At 49.1% G+C, this 22,372-nt stretch overlaps 1 protein-coding gene across 1 annotated transcript in view; it reads right to left on the reverse strand.

Moving 5' to 3' along the window:
* The window catches only part of Tead4 (TEA domain transcription factor 4), a 73,438-nt gene that overhangs the window by 17,795 nt on the left and 33,271 nt on the right, over positions 1-22,372 (reverse strand). The window contains exons 4-8 of the mRNA XM_051173076.1: positions 9,893-9,957; positions 9,623-9,685; positions 5,443-5,571; positions 4,341-4,384; positions 3,842-3,897 (exon numbers count right to left, since the gene is read on the reverse strand). Coding sequence (XP_051029033.1) covers positions 3,842-3,897; positions 4,341-4,384; positions 5,443-5,571; positions 9,623-9,685; positions 9,893-9,957 — 357 coding nt within the window. The remainder of the gene's footprint in view (positions 1-3,841; positions 3,898-4,340; positions 4,385-5,442; positions 5,572-9,622; positions 9,686-9,892; positions 9,958-22,372) is intronic.

The following is a 22,372-nucleotide window of genomic DNA, read 5'->3' on the forward strand; positions in this document are numbered from 1 at the left end:
GTGGGCTCAGCCACGTAGCCTCAACCTGGCTCAGATTTATTGCAAGGTATTCTTCATGGAAGCAGTATTTTGGATCCTGAGAGGTACCGGTGCCCAGAGAATGGGCACACTGATGGGGTATCTCATACCTCCCACTACCCTAGTCTCAGGCCAGTGTGCATCCTTTCTCTATACATGTGCTGGTTGCTTCAACAGTCATTGCCCAGGGGAACCACACAGGGCTTTCTAGCCTTCCTGCTTCTTACCCCACATGCTCTCCTCAGCTCAGGTAACTCTCAAGAACTCTGGTTTGTGGTATCTACATCTTAACCTGTGTAGGAGTAATCCCTGAGCCTCCCTGCCATTTCCAGTTACCACTGGATCCCTAATCAGGTTCCTCAGCCCCCAGTGAAGACATGGATTAAGGAATCACCTTTCCCCATCCTTGTATGTCCCTCAAGATGGCCTTGATAGGGTCAGCTCCAAAGTTATCAGGGACAGGTATACTGGTCTGATTGTGGTCACTAGCAACTGAGGAAGAAAATGAAAACCTTTACTGGAAACAGGAGGAATGCCCTCTAATGTAGAAAAGTCCTGCAAAAACAGACCAGTAGGGAAAAAAACAAAGAAAATTCTCCCAGAGTTGGCTATTTTCTGTGTTCTAGTAGGATAGTTATGTAAAACTCAACAGTGGCCTGCAGAGGCAGGGATGGCATCTTTCCCAATCAGTGATCCCTTTGCTGTGTCAAATGCCACAATACCTTTAAGAAAAAAATATATAATTGGCTGACAGGTAGGCAGCAAACTACATGGATAAAGTGGGAGAAGGCTACACCAATGCCATGACATCCTTGGCTTGGGGGCATAGGGTGGCAATGTAAACTTTAAGCCACTTTTAGTTCTCCAGAATAATAGGACAAATGGCTTTCTTAGCCTTCCTTGTTTCTCACCCACAGTTCTGCTGCCCCCCCCCCAGGAAACCCCTAATAATTTTAGTTTGTGGTATCTACAGTCTTAACCTGTCCAGACAGAGAAGAACAATCGAAAGGGCATTCACCTCAAAATATTCACCAACCATCTCAGAAGTGGGTTAATTACAAAACTATAACAGGAATGAATTCAGACACAGGAAATGAAGTTAACATCATGCCCTTATCAATGCCAGGGAAGCCGAACTTGAGTCTGGGGCTGGACTACTCCACCATCTGAAGGATGACTACTTCTAAAGAAGACAGCCAGTTACGGATCTGTTCTGAAAATTACGGCAGCATCCCACTGGGAACAACTATCCTATGGAATCTAAACAAATCATTTCAAGACACCAAATTACTGCCACAAGAATCAAAGGACTCAGCTGAGCAGTGGTGGCACACACCTTTAATCCCAGAACTCAGGAGGCAGAGGCAGGAGGATCTCTATGAGTTTGAGGCCAGCCTGGTCTACAGAGTGAGTTCCAGTATAGCCAAGGCTACACAGAGATCCTGTCTTGGTGGGAGGTGGGGGGGGGGGAATCAAGGGATTCTGCAACCCCTCCCAACTCCTATAAGTCTTTCTTCATGAAAGAGCTGCCCAAGAGATGCAGTGCCAGTTCATCCTGAAGCCTGGCCACCCAATGACAGCCCAGCAACAGAGAAATGTAGGTCAGAAGGCAGTTAAGAAGAGACCTGATGTGAATGGGCCTGTCACCGGTCTCCCAGAGCTCCCCTGCACAACTTGCCCGCACTGCCTTCCCCTATATTGAGACAGCTCTTTGTACTTTCCCTACCAGATATTTGTGAGAATGACATCTGTCCAAACCTATCTTGGATATGTTCTACTGTCTGAATTTAAAAAAGAAAAAAAAAAAAAAAAGTATCGCCTCACAACTGGTATATCTTCAGGTTGCTGGCCAATTTGAGTTCCTGCAGAGAAACTAAAGTCTAAGATCCAAGTACACCCAAACTATGAACCTGAAAACTATTCTAGAAAGAATATTTTCATCAAGACTATGTAATATGTGAATATATAATTAAGAGAAAGTTACTGCAACCCAAATAATATTAGATCAGCTTTCAAAGACCAATGTTACTTTCCTGAGATACCTGTCTAGAGCATTACACAAGATCGAACGACACTCCTCATCCCATCAGATGGCTGTGTCTAACTTAGCAGTATGTACCTCCAAGCATTCTTTGGCCTCCTACTTCCTCCAACTCAGAACTAGAAAATGAATTCCCAAAATATATTTTTGTTGCTTGTGTAATTTCTAACCGAAAGTCGCTGTAGGATATTTATAGAATAAATAGTTTCATTTGTGGGAGAGGGTTGAGTTAGATGTGACCCTAGAAAGAATGTCTCACATATGTCTTACTTCCAAATGAATGATTCCCCTATGATAAGCTGGGAAATGAGGCAAATGGGGGTTTTGCCAACTCATGCATTGGCTAGGGAAAGAACCCTGGCCAAGGGGGGAGAAGCATGGACTCTGTCTCAACCCTCATGGACTATCATATCTATCAGCCCACACGGAAGGCTTTTTAACCCTGAGCAATACTGACTCCACTCATCCTAAAGATGCAGACATTCAAATGAAACAGCTTCCTGAGTCCAAGCTAGTGCATATTTCTGTAACATACAAAGAGGTTTCAATGGAGACATATCCCAGGACCTCAATTGGCAGGTGCATATTCAGCTCTCTGTCCCCAGCTGCAGCAACAGCAAGGCTGCTTGGAGTCTAGCATCAGCCGGGTAGATACAAAGCTTTCCCACCTCTGGGCATTTTACCAGAAAAAGTCTTACAGAAGCAATGCAATGCTTTTCCAAATCATGAAGACTATCTACAACAGAACTGGTTCCCCAGGAAAGGAGAGAACATGTGTTATCATTAGAGTTCACTCCCAGGTACTGACACCAGCAAGAAAAATGTCACTAATGAAGCAGTAAGGGGAAAGGCCTCTCTACTGATAAAGGAAATCAAATGACACTTTTCACTTAGTCCAAGCCAACGGTCATTTCAGTGTTGTCTTAACAATCATTTGTCCTCCCAGAATCATTCCATGTACCAAACCTTGATGCAGCTACTCCTGAATGCACAGAGAGAAGATGCCCTTCAGTGTTCAAGTTCCCCTGGGTGCTGTTTAGATCTTAATATAAATGATCAGAACTGTACCCAGTGGTCCTGTTTCAAGATTTATTCAAAGAAACAACATACATCTAGCTGTGAATCTGTTTGTTTCTTGATTTGTTTTGTTTTGTTTTGGTTTTTTGGTTTTTTTTTTTTTTGTTTTGTTTTGTTTGTTTTTTCTTTTCAAGGAGTGAAAGATTATCTCAAATGGAAAGCAAAAGCTTAGTACAATCAATCACGGGGTTTGAGGTGGAGCCTCTAGAGAGGAGGTCAGAGCTGGCCCACTGAGGCCTGAGGAAGGGCCCAAAGCAGCATGCCTCTCCTGCCACACTGACCAACCATCTCACTTTCCAGGCATCGGAGTCTCCTATGCCAGGGAGGGGTTAGTTAGGCTTGCAAACCAGTGCCCCTCAGCTACCAATTGAGAGGCAGTAAGCAGCACTCCACGGGGGAAGCCTGAAGAGCCAGCACATGTACCTACAGGGTTAGCCTGCGGACATGGGCACTTCCTTCCAATCTATGTCCCAGCCAGACCTGAGCACAACTGGCAAGAAGTACAGCATTTGATGTCCCCCCCCCCCCCCGAATGCCATGGCACCTGTGAGAATGGCTGCAGAATGCTTCAAGAGAAAAATGGGAGGTACGGTCTTGACACATGACATCATGACATCTAATAGGATTCCAGGTGCTGGGGAGCCTGGGTCCAGAGGCAGAGCCATAGAGTGTGACACACAAGGAGATCGTGCACTATCTACCTACCTGGCAGAGGCAGCGGAGGCTGGACAGTATAGGTGTTTTGAGAGAAAGGTTTCACACTATAGGAAAAAGAAGAGAGAAGGCGTCAGCTTCAGGGTAGCCCTGCTGGCCTGGCCATTGGCGGCCTTAGCAGGCATTGGTTTCCAGCACTCTCCCCTGCCAATTCCCTCAGGTTTTGTGTTTGAATCATGGAAGCAATATGTCTGTTGGGGCAATCCACCTCCCGTGCTCTCCCAGACCAAGCAGATGTCTCTTTGGGTGTCAAGCTTCAGAGCCCCTCCCGTACCCAGTCCAGATGAGCAAGTGTGGACAATGCAGACTAAGCAAGTGATGTCTGAGAGCAAAGCCTTATTCCTAAGGTCAAGGCCATCCCGGAAAGGCCCATCTCACAATACAGTTCGTCTCCCCCTGCTCCCCCTCCTGAAGCCGGGCTCCATTTCCTAAAATCCGGGGTGTGAATTCATCTCAGGGGGTTAGGGGTAGGAAATCAAACCATACTCACTCATGGGATGTTCCAGGTTGGCCTGGCAAAGCTCCTTGCCAAAACTGTGGAGGTAAAAGGTATAGACTCAGCTTGGCAGTATTGTGCACAGGGCCAGAGCCCAGGGGGATTATGGAAAGAGTCTGTAAGGGAGAGACCATGCAGGCCTCGGGGTGTGAAAGGAGGAAGAAAGGCAGCTCTAGCAGTGGGAGGAAGAAAAACCAATGCCTCTGTTTAGCTGGCTGACGCTAATAGGCAGCAGCCACACCAAGGTGCGTTTCCCTGTGCGCCACAGAGAAAGCCAGGCCTGCTGTCCTGCACTTTCTCCCTCCCATCGAGACTCAGGGCTCTTCCTAAATTCCAGAAATCTACCCGGGGCTCAGTGGTAGAGCATGTGCTTAGCTTGCATAGGGTACATGGTTCCCACCTCGAACACCAAGCATGATACAAGTGTGTACACAATCATTTTATGTCCTATCTATTTAACATCCCAACTAGTACTTTCTAAGACTCCCTATGAAATATGATGGCAGAAAGGCCTGTGGAATTTAACACATGTCCCTTCCTCACATGTGAGGCTAGTGTAAGTGGGGGCATCTTAAAGAGGCTATATCACAAGCACGGGAAGGGGGGAACCATTTCTGGAACATTCTAACAGTGTGGCAACGTGGATGTGGCTAACAGACTGGTGGTTAGGCTGACAAAATAAATCAAAATCTGAGCACAGGTTTGTCCCTAGACATCATCTGTCCACACGGAAGGTGGGCTTTGCAGGGATGCTGAGCAGGAGGAGTAGGGTCAAGGGTGAATGAACGGGGACTGTTTGAGGATGCGGTGGTGCTAGTCAAAGCTCAGGATTTGGCTCCAATCTGTGGACTACTGCTTCCTTGTCTATAAATTAAGCCAGTTCTCATCTGGCCAGCTCCCCTGCATCTCTTTAGAGGCCTGCTGTGTTGTTAAGATTTTCAAACAGTGATTGCAGTACCAGCAATGCCACGGTTTAGAATGGGCTCTGGGAGGGCTCAGAAGAGAGGGATCATGCCTGGCCACTGTGCTCAGCTCTACAGAAGAGACGATATGAGGAAAGCCATGTTGGCCTCTTGCTCTGGGCTGCCCCACTTACCCCTGAGATTGCTGGGTAACCAGGGCCCCGGCCAAGAGCCATTTTACTGTGGAAGGCTGTGGCAGAGACGATCTGGGCGGATGACATGGCAGCCATGCTCTGCAGGGCCTTGTTCTTAGCTGCCTGGTCCTGGGGAGACATGGGAAGGGAGGACCTTAGCAGGGCCACCAGCCAGGCTCAGGGGAGGCATGATCTGGCCTTAGGGTCAGAAAAGCTGTCCAGTGCCAGTAGCCAGAGCTGGGGACCAGATGTAAGTTTGTGACATACTAAGGTGCTGGTGACTGAGCAGGGGGCTTGGCTTCTTTGATCAGTTTCCTCATCTGTTGTGGAAGCTTAAAACTGACTAGAGACTACGCCAGACTGGCTGCCTGGCTGACCAACCACCCCCTCCCCCATCTCCTCCCTGTGTCTTTCTAGTGCTGGGGGTGGAACCCCAAGCGTCAAGCATGATAAGCATGAGCTCTACCACTGAACCCACAGCCCCAGCTACAATCCGTATAGAAGGGAGAGACTCAGTGAACCGATACTTCACAGTGAATGAGAAGATGGTAGAACCAAGTCTGCCTTGAGTACGAGAGTCAAGACTGGCAGATAACCTCTGGAGTTTAACAGTCTCCAGGACAATCTCCCTCAGCCCACATAGCAACTCCGAGGTAGGGTGCAGTGTAGTCCCCGGGCTACCCAGAAGCCACTCAGGAGAAGTCTGGAAACAGGTATGGCCTGAGACAGCACACAAAGGATCTTGAAAATGCTAATGCACTTTGACCCCTAGGAGAACAGAGGATCAGGAGGCTCCTCTTAGAAGGTGAAGAATGGGCTCAGAGAATTTAGCCTTAAGAGAGTGGTCCATGCTGTGGCTCAGACATGCTCCCCTAAATTCATAGGTGACTGTATTTGGAGATGGGACCTTTGGAAGATGATTGAGCAAAGTCACGAGGGTGAGGTCCCACAATGGCATTGGCAGTCTACAAGAAGAGGAAGAATGACTTGTGCTAGCTTGCTCTCCATGTAGTGGTACCCGTCTCCGAGTTTTAATGCAGGAAGAAAGCCCTCATAGATACTGGATAGATACTACCGCCATGTTCTCAGATTGCGGGCTACAGAAACATTTTTTCTATGTTATTTGTTTTATGTGTGTGAGTATTTTTCCTGCATGTATGATGTATATACAATTCAGTATGCACATGCCTGGTGCCTATAGAAGCCAGAAGAGGGTGTCAGATCCCCTGGAACTGGAGTTACAGATGGTTATGAGCTACTTACTGTGTAGGTATTAGAAACTAAACCCCGGTTCTCTACCAGGCAACAGACGCTCTTAACCACTGATCCATCTCTCCAGTCCCATCACCATCTGTTTGTCAAAACCTTCCTCGCTTTTAGTTTTCTTTTTGTGTGGAGTCCGAGTCCAGGACCTTGCACATGCTAAGCACTCACTGTAGTAGCTCTATCCACAGCCCCTACCCATGGTTTTCATGATGCTGAGGTTTGAACTCAGGGCCTTACACATGCTACTGAAGCGCTCTACCCCTGAACTATACCACCAGTCCCTTTTTGTTTAAAAATTTGAGGCAGGGTCTCACTGGAATGCCCAGGCTGGTCTTGAACCTGGATCCTCCCAAGTAACTGAGATTATACACATGCACCATCATGGCCAGTTTCTCTTGTTTTAAAGACAGTCCGTCTATACTGTCCAGCCTGTTCTCAAACACATGGTCTTGAAAACTTTCTGTCCCGGCCTCCTGATAAGACTATAGGCACATACAATCATGACTAGTTTTTTGCTTTAGAATTACCCAGTCTGGGAGGACACAAGGAACATTTTTGGAGAGCTGAATACATTCTATTTTTGATCAAATGGTAGCTACAAGGATATAATTATACGTTAAGATTCATCGGACCAGACAGCTAAGCCTTTTGTTATACGCACACACTATGTATGGTAGTTTAACGGGAAATGTCTCCCATAGGCCCATGTATTTCAGTTGGTGATGATGTTTGGGGAAGTTATGAAACCTTTGGGAGGCGGAGCTTTGCTGGAGGATGGGCATCAGTGGGGACAGGTGTTGGGGGTTTATCTTCTAGTCCAACTTCCTGCTCTCTCTCTCTTTCTCTCTCTTCCTCTCTCTCTCTCTCTGCTTCATTCATATCTGAAGATGGGGTCCCTAACCTCCCCATTCCTGCTTTCATACTTGCTGCCATGATGGACACTTATCCCTCTGGAACCATAAGCTAAAATAAACTCCTTCTTCCATTAAAAAAATAATAATAATAATTTTCCAGTCTGAGGAATTTTTCTATCATCACAGAAAAAAATGAGTAAGACATTCCAGGCTGGTACAGAGAGGGCTATGCCAGCCAAGGGGGCAGTAGAACTGTATCAGGAGGTGGCAGCAGCCAGCACTCACTACGGAGGACACTCTGGGCTCGTTCCCCACTCAGAGCAGTGAGTTGGTGAGATTTGTCACCGGCACCCTTACCCACTGTCCTTCTATGGCTGAACTTGGGCCTTGTTCTCCAAGGCTGACTCTGGCCACTGAAGTCACGTACTTCCAGGAGGAAAGGGCATTCCAGGCCAGCCCTCCCAGGCAGGGCTCTCTCCCTGAGGTGACTTGGCAAGCCATATCCTCAAGACTGCTGAGATTAACAACTGCATCCCGAGACCTGAGAGCTCCATCCGCTCCATGCCAGCAGCATGTGTCCCTTCCTGTATCCTCAATCTAAACAAATGACAGAGTCAGGAAACCACATCCTCAATACGTGAGGCAGGAGGAAGGGGAAAGGACTTTGTAAGGATGACATCAATGGCCAGACGGCAGGGCAGTTTCTGGAAAGATGCAGATACTTGACAATTTGGGTGTTTTAAGAGGTTTGTGGCGCCTCTTGATGTCTGACTAGAGGCCCACTGACTGTTGTCCTCAAGTCTTAAGTTACAAACAGACGTGATTCCATGAAGCACACACATACAGATAGTAGAGATGTCCCAAGGAATTGAACAGTTCCCTAGACACTCTAAACATAACACAGCTATTCTGTCCTCTGCTGTCACCTGGGATCTCAGTGAGTCAGACGCAGACCACAGAGGGAACATGGAAAACAAGCGGGTCTTTAGGGTTGAGGGCGTATCAGGGAGGGATCCACAGCTGCAGGCAGGCCAGCTGTCCTGGGGACAAAGGATGGAGAGGCTGAGCCACAGCTATGGGGTGTGGAGGGCAGCTGGGACGAGGACAGGAAGAATGGAAATGTGAGGACACTGGGTGTGGCGTCTCAGGAGGCAGAGAGGCCAGAGGTTCTACCTCTGGGCCCACATCAGCTGAGAGGTGATGGACAAGCTGGGCAGTGGTGGCACACAACTTTAATCCCAGCACTCAAGAGTCAGAGGTAGGCCCATTTCTGTGAGTTCAAGGCCAGCCTGGTCTACAGAGTGAATTCCAGGACAGCCATGACTACACAGAGAAACCCTGTGTCCAAAAATCCCGTCTGGAAATCACCACAAAAGGAAAGCATTGATGGACAAGATAATGTGAGGTCATCCAGTCCAGTAGCTTTTAACTGGGCTCCGAGGCACTACGGGATTCTTCCTTAAGCAGGAGAGGCTGCTCAGGAGTTGGGGTGTGGGTAGGGTAGGGGGAGCCCTGGCCTACTCTTTGCCAAACTGACCACAACCAGAATGACCCACTGGAAGTCATACTGAGGTGAGATTTTGTTTGAGAAAAATAAAATGAGAGTATCATTGCTTCAACAAAGATGTGTCTACTGGTCTGACCCACGGGTCCAAAGGTTGGGCCTTTCTCACAAGTGGCCTTGTGGTTAAGAACTAGCAACCTCTTGCAGAGCTCACTCCCCTCCTAATGTTCCCCCAAGGCCTCGAGTCCAGAGTCCTGGAGGACTGTCTATCTGAGGGGACCTGCCAGCAACTGACCTTACACTGAGGGGCCTCTGGGGAAGGGATGGAAACACAGAGGGAACAGAAACACTGAGTCTGGGCCCTTCAACACTAAATCCCAGGTAGAGCCCAGCAGGAGACCACCATCCATGTACACAGATCTACAGAGAGGCCATAGGCTCAGCCCAGAGCCCACAGAGTTGACTTTCTCAACTGGAAAAAGAGCCCCAACTTCTGGGAAGCCCCACTGCACCCCAAGTCCCAGGGTTTTCTCTCTGCTGACACTGTCTTCCTTACCTTGAGTTTGGCCTGGATCTCCCGGGCTTTTCGACGGGCAAGCACCTGGATGTGGCTGGAGACCTGTTGTAGAAAGAGAGCTCCTGTTCCTACCTCCCAGATAGGGAAGCTCACTCCTGCCTGCCCCAGGTCACAAGGGTAACATCAATGATGTACTTCTCCCCCTAGTACCCTGGAGAGGGAGTTTGACTCTAGTAAAGGGAAGGACCAGGGTGCCACTCCTACCCCTGGGGAGCAAGTGTGGTGGCTGGGGCGACCTTCTGGCCTCACCTGCTTCCTGGTCCGGGTCTTCCCTGTGCGGAGCTTGATGTAGCGTGCAATCAGCTCGTTCCGACCTACAGAAACACCCACAACCTTTCAGTGAGGCATACGTACCTGAGGGTGAGCCCCTCATTCTGCCCACCATGGTGGAACTTGGATTAAGGGCTCTGTAGTTCCCTTCCCTCCTGCCCTCTTTGGAGCACAGGGTTATCCCAGTAGTGAGTGGAGACTACACCCTTACTGGACAGACTGATAACTTGACAATAGCTGAATTGGGACACATGGGCCACTGCCACTCAGCCCAAGCTCCTCATCCCACAGTGGCTGTTGAAACACCTTGGCCCCTCCCAGGCTTTCTGTGTGGGGAGTGCCTGTCCCCTGCCTAGGAGACTACCATAGTTTTCCTGCTGCTTCTGAGAATGAGGAGGATCTTAAAGATGGTTGGTGGGCAATGGGGGGGTGAGACACAGGGAGGATGGGAAGTGAAATTCTAACAGTTACCATCTTCATAGAGAGAGAGCTCCCAGGAGACAGAGCTCAGTGTTGAAGATCTGTACAGCAGGCAGAGGCCTTTATTCCCAATCCTACCTCACCAAAACCAAAACCCAGGCAACTTCTTTAGTCCAAGGCGCTGCCTCAGACCAGGTAGCAGGCTTCATCTAACATTTAAAAAGCCGCCACCTGAAGGCTACACTGTTTCCAGGACTCTCAACAGCTATAAGAGCCAGCCACATCCCCTATTACTATAAATGAGATCAAAGAAGATTTATTGAGTTATTATTACTCTTATTTATTAGTATTGAGGCAGGATCTCATGCAGCCTAGGCTGACTTTGAACTCATTGTGTATCTGAGAATGACTCTGAACTCCTGATCCTCTTGCTTCTGTACCCTAACTGCTGGAATAACAGCCACCATGCCTATTATACAGCGCTGGAAACCAAGCCTAGAGCATTGTGTATGCTAGGCGAGCACTCTACCACCTAAGTAAGCTACATCCTCAGCCTGGTTTTGTAGTTGTTATTTTGCTTTATGTGTCCATTTGTTTGCTATCTAGCCCTGGCTGGCCAGGGAAACGACCATCCTTGATTCTCCTACTTCTGTCCATAAACAGAACTCAGTACCTAGGTTAGGAGGCACATAGCCACACAATAGAGCAATCATATGTTGCAAACAGATGAGTTTGAGGATGGATGAGGGGTAAGTTCAGGCTTGGGGAACAGGTGGGTCAGTGGGACCTTGGTCGCTGGGTAGGAAAGAATAAAGAGTATCTGTTAAAAGCAAGTTTTCCAGCCAGCCTGGTCCCACAGCCACACCAGCCCCAAACACACTGAGACACTTTATTAGACATAATTCTGTTGGCCTGTTACTATCATTGCTTTTTGGCTAGCTCTGTCTTCAATATTAACCCATTTCTATTAATCTAAGTGTTTCCACGTGGTCTCATCTTACCGGAGACCCCAGCATTCTTCTCTCTCAGTCCACCATCTTGAAACTCCTCCCTACTCCTTCCTCTCTCCTCCTAGTCTCCTAATCCCACCTATCTTGCTTTACTATTGGCCAACAGTGCTTTACTCATTAACCAATAAGAGAAACATATTTACAGAATGGCATCTCCCATCAAATATCAGATAGCTATCTAGGTGATGGTGGTAGTGGTGGTGAGTCTTTAATCTCAACACTTGAGAGACAGATGCAGGTAAATCTCTGAGTTCGAGGACAGCCTGATCTACAGAGTGAGTTGCAGGACACCCAAGGCTACACAAAGAAACCCTGTCTCAAAAAAAGAAGGAAAGAGGGAGGGAGGGAGGGCGGCATGGGGGAGGAGGGGTGGGGGGGAGGGAGGGAGGGCGGCATGGGGGAGGAGGGGGTGGGGGAGGGAGGGGCGGCATGGGGGGAGGAGGGGTGGGGAGGGAGGGAGGGAAGGAGGGCAGTATGGGAGAAGACGGATGGGGAGGGAGGGCGGCATGGGGGAGGAGGGATGGGGAGGAAGGGAGGATGGCATGGGGGAGGAGGGGTGGGGAGGGAGGGCGGCATGAGGGATGGGGAGGGAGGGAGGGAAGGAGGGAGGGCGACATGGGGGAGGAGGGGTGGGGAGGGAAGGCTGAGGTAAAGGAAGCTGTCACCTCTTTGCTCTACATCTAGGCCAGAGGGCATAGCAGAGGCCTGCCCTGTCAGCTGAGGGTGGAGTGGCCACATGAGGAAGCTGCTGCTGCAGGGGCAGGTGAGGCGAGCCGGCTGCCTGCCACCTGGGCTGTAACTGGAGAGCCTGACCAGAGCCAGGCTGGCCCCAAGCTGACCTTTCCCCATGGCCAAGTCCAAATTAAGAGCCCTCAACTGCCAGGAAGATGCGCTGGCCTGGGAGCCCTGGCTTGTCTGTGTCTAAGGAAGGAGGGAAGGGATGGAGAGTCAGGTCCAGGGCGCTCTGTGAGCCAGGCTGCACCTAAGAAACGTGAGTCTGAAAGATGTCTCTTCTCCAAGCCTTCCTTTAGCGGTCCATCAGTGCTTCTGACACTCTCACGAATGTCCAGCTGTTCTACTCTGTGTCTAACTAAAGGTGATTGTGTTGCAGCCATGGAACACGAGCCTAAGTCATCCATGACTGGTTAGAGTTTGGGGCTTTGACAAGTCGCTTCCCTCCATGGACCTCCACCCAGCCTTCTTCTAATGTAGTTTAATCTAGTTTAAAGTCTTTCTTCTATATTTGACCACATGGAAATTTTTACTGCCTTAGGATGCTGAGCTTCATACGAGCTGAATGAGGACTCTGCCAGGCATGGCAGCCATAGCTATCATCCTAGGACTTAGGAGCCCAACGTGGGAAGATTGTCTTAAGTTTGAATCCAACCTGGGCTACAGAGAAAACCCAATCTTTTTTTTTTTTCCCCCCTTGAGGCAGGATGAGGGACAGAAGGACAACTCTGTTGTAGCTCAGCCTCTGCTGCAGGAAAGAGACTACATTCTTAGCCTAAAGAAGTGATCAGCGTTTAAAGACAAAGGCCAGGGTTAAGTTAGGGGTGACAGAGAAGAGGTTTCTGAGAGTCACAGGCCAATCCAAGCCCGGAGACGTGGTGGCAAGCCTCAGCATTGGCGGTGGGATAGCTGGAGCGACAGGGAAGGCAGGTGTCTTAGGTGGCGTAACTGTGCTGCGATAAAACTCCACGACCAAAGCAACGTGGAGGGGAAAGGGTTTATTTGGCTTACACTTCCATATCACAGTTTATATCAGCAAAGGAAGTCAGGACAGGGATCCTGGAGGCAGGAGCTGATGCAGAAGCCATGGAGGATGCTGCTGACTGGCTTGCTCCTCAGCCTGTATTCTTACAGGGCCCGGGAACACCAGTCCCACCAGTCTGGCCACAGTGGGCTGGGCCTCACATCAAATACTAATGAAGATGTCTCCAGGCTTGCCTGTGGTCCATCTTAAGGAGACATTTTCTCAATTGAGATTCCCTCCTCACTGATGACTAACTTAGCTGGTGTTAAGTGGCATAAAACTAGCCAGCACAGCGGGGGACGTTCGGAACCTCAGGGACCATCTGGGAAACAGGTCTTGGGCTGTTCCTCTCCCTCATGCCTTGGCAGCTCATCAGTCATCGTTAGATTCTCAACACCAGAGGAAAATACACCTTGGCTGTTCTCCCTCCAGTCTGCACTTCCAAAGCTGGGAATGGGGGGCACATGCCTGCGACCCAGCACTTATGAAGCTGACACAGGAGGGTCAGGAACTACAGGTCGTCCTGGGCTGTATAATAAGACCGTGTTTCATAAAACAAACACGTTAACATCTCCAGTGTTTGGCACGCGATGTATGAAAGCAAGGCACAGATGAAGGAATGACTGAGGCTAGCACAGTTCCACTTTCAAAATATTCCCAGAATTGGGCCTCTTCTCCCCTCCTCAGCTCTGTGGTCCAGGCTATCGTGCTCTGGCCTGGATTATTTGTTAATCACCTGGCTTCCTGCGTCAGGCTATTCTCGGCCCAGCAGCTGACATGTCTACTAAAATCCAAAAAGTGCTGCCCTGGTTTCCCATCTCCCTCGGATGAAAAGAGTCCAAGTTCTGCCAGGTGTGGTGGCAGGGTTGGAGTCTCAGCTACGTGGGAGGCTGAGAGGCAGGAGGATTGTTCCTGCCAGGGCTGGACACCAGCTTCAGAAACATCAGAGATAGTTTCTTGAGAGAAAAAAAAAAAAAGGGATGAAGAGTTCAAGACCAGCCTGATCTATAAGAGCTAGTTCCAGGACAGCCTCCAAAGCCACAGAGAAACACTGTCTCAAACAAACAAACAAACAAACAAAAGGGATAAAGAGAGCTGGAGACATCAGCAGCTCTTACCTAGTGTATACAAGGAACCTGTATCAGGCAGACGGACAGACAGACAGACAGACACACACACACACACAGACACACACACACGTTATTCAATTAAAAGTGTCTTCCTTTGGAGCTCCTCCCAATCTTCATTTTCGTAAATAAGCCTACTTATCAAAAATTTAGCTGTATGGTGGTACATGCCTTTCGTCCCAGCAGATTAATCCCTGACAGGGACAGGCGGATCCCTGTGAGTTCGAGGTCAGCCTGCTCTACAGAATGAGTTCCAGGAGAGGCTCCAAATCTATACTAAGAAATACTGTCTTGTAAAACCAAAGGGAAAAAAAAATTCAAACAATAATAACAAACTTTAAAAGTTTAGAGGCTGGGTGTGGTAGCGCACAAGGGAGGGCTCTGTCTCAAGCTTACCTGAAGTATAGAGCAAGACCCTGTGTTTTAAAAGGGTGAGGGCTGAAGAGAAGGCTCAATGGCCTAAGACCATCTTCTGTTCTTGCAAAAGCCCCAGGTTCAGTTCCCAGCACCCACATCCTGTAACTCTAGTTTCTTGGGAAGCCTATGCCCTAGTGTGCACTCTATAGAATGTGGGCCTACAGGAATGTGGTTCACATAAACTCATGATGCACACACAGATTCGATCTTAGAACCAGGAGTGGTGGTTAGTCACCTTTAATCTCAGTACTCAGGAGGCAGAGGCAGATGGATCTCTGAGTTCAAGGACAACCTATCTACATAGTGAGTTCCAGATCATCCATTAACAGATGTGAGTGATGACTGCCCAGGCCACTTGCCTGTGGCACTGAGCCAGGCCCAAGGGGATGCTGGGAAATATCTCTCACAGGACAGGCCACCACACAAGTCAGCTGAAACCCTCTTCCAAGCCCAGGGGAGCACTCAATGCAAAAAGCCGATGCTGCCTCAACCTCCCAAGTGGTGGATGACAAGTGTGTTACCATCCCTGTTTCCTCAAAAAAAAAAAAAAAAAAAAAAAGTTTAAAGATCAGACTAGACTACATAATAAATTTCCAGGCCAGTCAGGAATTCAGTAACCTAAGAAAAGAAAATAGCTCTCAGTAATTCTGAGGAACACCCCTTGCTGTGTAATCAGCCTGTTAAGTTCCCTCTTGCCCAGTGGGATCTTTGACCCTCGGACCAGCATCTCCCTCCACATTCCCTGGCCTCTACCAGTCCAAATTCTCCCTTCTCTCCTAGGAGCTGCCATTTTTAATTCTATGGCTACAGGTTGGTCACACAGTGTCCAGTCCTCTGGTCAGCATGCTGCCCACAACTTTGCATTCTCTTGTCTCCGCGCCCCAGCGTAGAAGAGGAGCCTCTGAGGGTGTCTGGAGCCAAGAGGAACAAGTACAGTTTCCTTCCTGTCACACGAAAGGTCACTGCAGCCACACACCGCCCCCAGGGTGGTTGTTATCCAATTCACACCAATATGCTCAGAGCAACCATTAGCTGTTTCTTCCCTTTGACTCCTGCAGTGTTATCAGTAGTGACCAGATACCCCGCCATATCAGCAGAGGTGTTTACACACATACAGATATGGAAGTCACAGCTGTATTCAAGCCTCTGTGCTAAATCATCACAGAGCTCCATGCAGCTGGTAATGTCACTTCCATGCTACGGGCGGGCGGGGAAGTTTAGTAAGTTATCAAGATCACAAGTGGCTGAGATTCAAATTTATGCAGACTGGCCTCAGACCCTCCTTTTCTTTCTTTCTTCCTTTCTTCCTTCCTTCCTTCCTTTCTTCCTTTCTTTAATTTCTCCTTTGTTTCATTTTAAAGAGTTATTTATTTAGGGGGCGAAAAGATGGCTAGGCAGGATGAAGAATGGGTGGGGTAGTGGGGTGGGAGGCAGGAGTGTGGTCCTGGAGGGAGAACTCCCAAAGTATGTCAAGCTACTAAAAAGGAGCCTTGACAAGAAGAACCCTGCAGGACCACCAGGAGAGGTGGGACACGCCCATCCCATAATCTCAGCACTGAGACAGGAGGAAATTCAGATGGAAGCCCGCCCCTGCGACAGGATGAGTTCAAGGCTAGCCTGAGCTCTATAGTGGGATGTCTCAAAAACATCTCTCACCATCAGGCAGTGGTGGTGTACATCTTTAGTCCCAGCGCTAGGGAGGCAGAGGCAGGCGGAGCTCTGTGAGTTCGAGGCCAACCTGATCTACGAGTGAGTTCCAGAACAGCCTCCAAAGCTACACAGATAAACCCTCCTCCAATCTCCCACCAAAGGAGAAACATGGGAGGAAGGGGGTGTGAGAGGAAGGAGAAGGGACAGGATAAATAGTTCAGACAGTTCAGAGCGAGAGAAAGACACACACGTCCTGTATACCTGTAGGCTTCAGCCCCTCAGCAGTTGAGTTCACAAACCAGAGAAGCAGGAGGCCACCCTGGCCTTTGGAGGAGACTCTGAGCAGCTGAACATTGCAATGTGGCAGGTGGTCTTGGCCCACCCCAGAGAGGACCGAGGAGGGGCTGGGAAGGACATCCCCGACAGATGGTAGGCCCATCTGTCAGAAAACAAGTGTCCAACAGCTAGCATACACAGCCCAGATCCATGGCCCACCAGGGGAAGGGCTGCCCAAGAAGGAAGGAATGACTCGGCCTGATCACAGGCTGCGGGTGGGGACCTCTGTTGAGGAATCACCACGGTCTCATCGTGACCTCTCTGCTTTCCACAAACCCCACCAGCCTGCCTGTCCTAGACACGATCCCTCTAGATTTGCTGTCCCACCAGCACAATCCTGCCTGGAACAGTCACTTCTACATCGTTGTTGGCTGGCACCCCCAACAGCTTGCCCTGAACATGGAGGTATGTCCATTCCCTCCTCCACTCCCCAGCTGATGGTTTGAGCTTCAGGTCCCTTGGTTGAGCTCCGTACCACAGTCCCCACTAAACATGGAGCTCCTTGAGAGAAAGGACTATTGCTCTCAGGTCTACATTTTGTCTGCACTCTCCTAACTGGGGGGGGGGGGTGCTCATCATCACAGCTGCCTGAGAGACTGTCCACGTGAAAAGGTATTCAGCATCACTGAGTATCACTGTTATAAGATACCACCTCACACCTACTCGCATGGCTATGATCAGAAACGGGAAAATAACAAGGTTGGCAAGCATGTGGAAAAACTGGAACCTTCTGCCTCCCTGGGGTGGGGATGGATACAAAGTAGGCCACTCACTGTGGGAAATGGGTGACTACTGACTGTCAACTTGATCTCGTATCTCTAGGAGAGGCGCCACTAAGCACAGCTGTGAGGGGTTACTTAGATTAAGTTAGGCTCAGGACTTGGCCGTGAGGAATTACCTTGATTATATTGAATTGAAAAGAGTCCCCTAAAGGGGCAGCATCATTCAAGTTGGATGCATGGAAAGGAGAAGGGAAACTAAGCACAAGGGTTCATCAGCCTTGGAGGTAGTGAGTCAGTGGGAAGGGTGGTGTGCCAAGACTGGCACCCTGAGCTTTTGCTGGGACTCACATGGTTGAGGAAGGAGAACCAGCAACCTGTGGGAGCTGAAAGAGCTAAATGCCCAGCAGCTAGGCAGGACTTGCAGACAGGAAGCCAGCACTGGGGTAAAGAAGGGCGGAGAAGCAAGATAACCATGCTGTAATGAGGAAAGGTACAGAGTCACATGGTAAAATATCGATAAGAAATATGGGTTAGTTTAAATTGTAAAAGCTAGTTAGTAACAAGCCTAAGCTATTGGCCAAGCATTTATAATCAGTAATAAGTCTCTGTGTAGTTATTTGGGAGCTAGCTGGTGGGACAGAAAATTCTGCCTACGCCTACCCCCTCTGCACACATACACACATATAAGCCTGGAGAGATGCCTCAGAAGTTACGAGCACTTGCTGCTCTTCCAAAGGATGAAGTTTCTTGACTCCCAGCATTCACGTGTTTGCTCAGGGTTTGCTCAGGACTACCTGGAACTCCAGTCCCAGGAGGGGCTTTCATTCGAATAGGCATACACATAATGCACATAAAAATATCCATATACATAGAGTAAACACTTAATTGCTTATAAAGTTCACCATCTCTACTTCTTAGTTGTAGATGTGCCACCAGCTGCCTCAAGCTTCTGCTGTCATGACTTTACCTCCATGGTAGAATGTAACTTTGAACTTTTAGCCTTTAAGTGCTTCTATCAGAGTATTTTATTCCAGCAACAAGAAAATAATAGTAAACATTGTTATCTATTTGTTTGTTTATTCTCTCATTTGTTTGCTTTTTTGTTTTGAGGCAAGGCCTCATTAAGTGCATAGCCTTGGCTGTCCTTGAACTCCATGTCTACCAGGCAAGCCTCAAACTCAGAGAGATCCTCCTGCCCCTTCCTCTTGAGTATTAAGACTAAAGGCATGCACCACCACACCCAGCTAAACGCTGTTTTTAAAAGTTAAACATAAAATCACCACAGAAGCCAACAATTCCTTCCTCTCCTGGATTCCCAAAGGAACTGCAGAGAAGGGCTCAAACACTGACATAATGATCACTAGCATTGTCATCAATGTCATAACAGCCAAAGGACACAAACAACATAGAAGTTCTTTGGCTGATGATGGGCTAGCAAGTCAGACTTGGATTAAGGCTGTAGCTCAGTGTAAGTTGTGTGTTTCATAAAGACAAAGCCCTTCGCAAACACTGACATAAACTTTGACTCTATGCTTCTGAGGCCAATCAACAGGGATAAAAAGTAAGATAAGATAAAAAGCCAGATGGCAGTGGCACACGCCTTTGATCTCAGCGCTCAGGAGGCAAGGGCAGGCGGATCTCTGTGAGTTCAAGGGCAGCATGGTCTACAGAGCGGGTTCTGGGACAGCCAGGGCTACACAGAGAAACCCTGTCTTGAAAGACCAAAAAAGGAGGGAGCGAAGGAAGGAAGGAAGGAAGGAAGGAAGGAAGGAAGGAAGGAAGGAAGGAAGGAAAGAAGGAAAAAAAGATGCTGTTATCATGGCTGCTAGGGCCCAAGCAATTATTGTTTGTGGGTGATGAAAAAGTTCTAGAAATGGATAGGAGTGGCTGCACAATGATATAGGTGTATCAAGCTGGGGTTGGGACTCAATGCTAGAGTGACTGCAAGTGTACACAAGACTTTGGGTTCCATCCTCAGCACCATAAAAAAAAAAAACAAAACCCTGGTGAGACAAATAGCTCAGTGGATAAAGGTGTCGTGTCTGCTTCCAGTCTGATGATCTGAGTTTGACCCCTGGGACCCCATGGTAGAAAGAGAGAACAGACTACTGACAGCTGTCCTCTGACCTCCACACACATGCCATGGCACATGGGCACCTACACATATACACACACAGGCACACAAAATAAATCAGTGAAATGTAATTTAAAATAATAATGTTGTGTTATGTACATGTGGGTACGAACATCCTCATACAGAAGACAAGAATGCCCCATGTCCTGCACTGTCTCATCCCAACTCACCTCCTTGAGGGTCTCTCAATGCATATGGAGGTAGGATGGCAAGCTCCAGCAACCCTCCCATCTCCACCCAGCAGGCACTTGTGACTCCTTAGAATTTGAACTCGGGTCCTCATGCTTGCTCAGCAAGCACCCTTGCCCACTGAGCCAGCCCCCAAAGTTATGATTGTTAAAGATAAAAAAGAAAAGAAAAACCATGAACATATTTAACAGCCCTGACCATTGCCCGCACAAACAGCTTAATATCCATAGTCCTGCCAAGAAATAAAGGAAAGCAGAAGACTCCCCTCAGGGCTGGCTGTATTACCAACACATTGTCCAGAGGAGAAACACAAATGTTCAGCAAGGTTAAGTCTTACTCCAGATCACACCTGCCATCAGGGTGGTATAAGTAGCTTTCCACGGGCCTGAAGAAGCCAGAGAGAGGTTGTGGCCTAAGAGGATGCTGGAAACACAAGCAACTTGACACAGTTAGTGTCATCTGGGGAAAAGGAGCTGTGACTGAAAGAAAAAAATACCGCCTCCATCAGACTGGCCTGTGCTGAGGGCAATGCTCCCACTCATGGGCTGGTGGTCCTCTGCTGTATGGAAAAAGCAGGCTGAGCAAACCATGAGGAGCGAGCCAGCAAGCAGCATCCTTCCAGGATATGTGCTTCAGTTCCTGACTCCGGGTCCCTGCCTTGAGTTCCTATCGTGGCTTCCCTTTACGATAGCCGGTTACCTGCAGTCAAATAAACCCTTCCCTAAGTTGTTTTACCAGAGCAATGGAAACCAAACTACGGCACCAAGAACAATGTCATGGCGTTAAGACAGAGTCAGAGGCTCAGGCTTCCAACCCTCAGTAAAGACTTGACAAGACTTCCAGCCTTAGGCTGCTGAGGTCTAGCCAGATTCCCCCTTTTAACAGGTGTGTTACTCGTCTCTAAATGAGAGGTCTTTTCCTGATAGCGTGTTGTTTAGATGCTCTACTTGGGTCTCTCCGTGTCAAAGCCTACCTGTGAACTGGTGTGACACTCTAGTTCCCTTGCCTAGAGCGCATTTAGCACTCCCACCCTCAGATCAGGCTCCACTTCCTTCCAGAAATGCCCAACGTAACCCAGCCCTCTCTGGTTTCTTGGCTACACCCTACATGCCCGTCTGGGTCACTTACTATCTCATTAGCATGGAGTCATGGAGGACAGAAATTCCCCACCCCCCACTCAAGCTAGGTTCCAGACGGATGATGCTTCATTAAGACTAACACAATGGCAGGCCAGGGACACAGCAGAGAAACCAGAAGAAACAGGCAATGAAAGCAGGGACAAAAAGACTCAGTCACACAAGAGCCACCTCCAGGCAGGTGAAGGCTAGGACCAGAAAGAACAGAGGCACAGGATTAAGGAGCCAGCCTCACGGAGGAGGACAGAGATGAGCTAGTAAGGACAGAAGGGAAAAGGCAGGTGGCGGTAAGAGCGAAGAAGTCGCTATTTCTTCCCTCCCTGTTCCCAGGGACCTGTGGCCAGGCTAACCAAAGGAGGTCGGAACAAATAGCATGGGCATCAACAGAGTAAGGGCCACACAGTGACAGGGCAAAAGTGAAGGGAGCTGTAAGCAGGAGGCTGCCACCCCAGGCATGGGAGCTGGTCCAGGAGAGATGAGAGGTGTTCAAGTTGGGGTGGGGGGGGCAACAAGTATGGGTGCCTGGACTCAGAAATAACAGGTGTTAATCTGTGTTGTGGCTCTGTGTGTCATCTGCATGTCTGCCTGGCCCTGGTCAGCGGCTTCTGCTCTGGTGTACTGTGGCCTGAGCTGATAACAGGCCTAATCCCTGTCCTCAAAACACTAAGGCCGCGGACCCAACTCTAGGATCTGCTGCCGGCTGACTATGGGCCCAGTGGCTGGTCCACTTGGGAAATGATCTCTGAATGCAGGAAGTGTAAAGACAGGGCTCTTGGGCCTGCTGGCAGCTGAAGAGGGGTGAGGATAGGGTACCACAGCTCCCCCCAGGGAAGATGAGAGGAGCAGAGGAACACAGCCAGAGCAGAGGAGGTCTGAGTCAGCCTCCCTGGGGGCCTGCCCCACACGCTGCTATGAGCTCAGAGCTATGTATACCTCCCAGCAGTGCTAGCCGCCCCCAAGCCGGTAAGAAGAGACCAGTGTCTGGCTCCCAGCGAGACCTCCCTTCACGCAGGCCAGGTGAGTCATCAGATAGAGCAGGATGCTCCTGTCCCCTTGTCCAGAGGATGACCCACCTGACCCAAGGCCAGGCAGAAGCAGGGCCAGGAGGGACAGTCAGGAGTTCAGAGTGAGGGCGAGGGGTAAAAGCTGCTAGCCCCTGCTCTGCTCACTACCTGAGAGACTTTCTTAACACCCACATCTTTACATGTAAAGCAGGGAAAGAAATAACCACCCACAATCACTAGAGAAATCCAAGCATCTGCTTAAGTAATGGATGTATGGTACCTACATGCAATGGACAGAAATTCTGACACATTACAACATGATCATGACCCTGGGTGAGTAGAAGAAAAGGAGAAGGAAGGAAGGGAGGGAGGGAAGGAGGGAGGAGGGAAAGGAGGAGGGAGGGGGAAGGCAGGAGGAGGAGAAGAAAAGAAGATAATTATCCATTCAGATGAGGGACCTAAAATGGTTAGATCCACTGAGAAAGAGGCGGTAGCTGCCTGGGTGTGGTGGCACACACACAAATCCTATCTATCACTAGGGAGGGAAAGGCAGGTAAA

The sequence above is a fragment of the Phodopus roborovskii genome, unplaced genomic scaffold (assembly GCF_943737965.1).
Source record: "Phodopus roborovskii unplaced genomic scaffold, PHOROB, whole genome shotgun sequence".
Taxonomy (NCBI): Eukaryota; Metazoa; Chordata; class Mammalia; order Rodentia; family Cricetidae; genus Phodopus; species Phodopus roborovskii.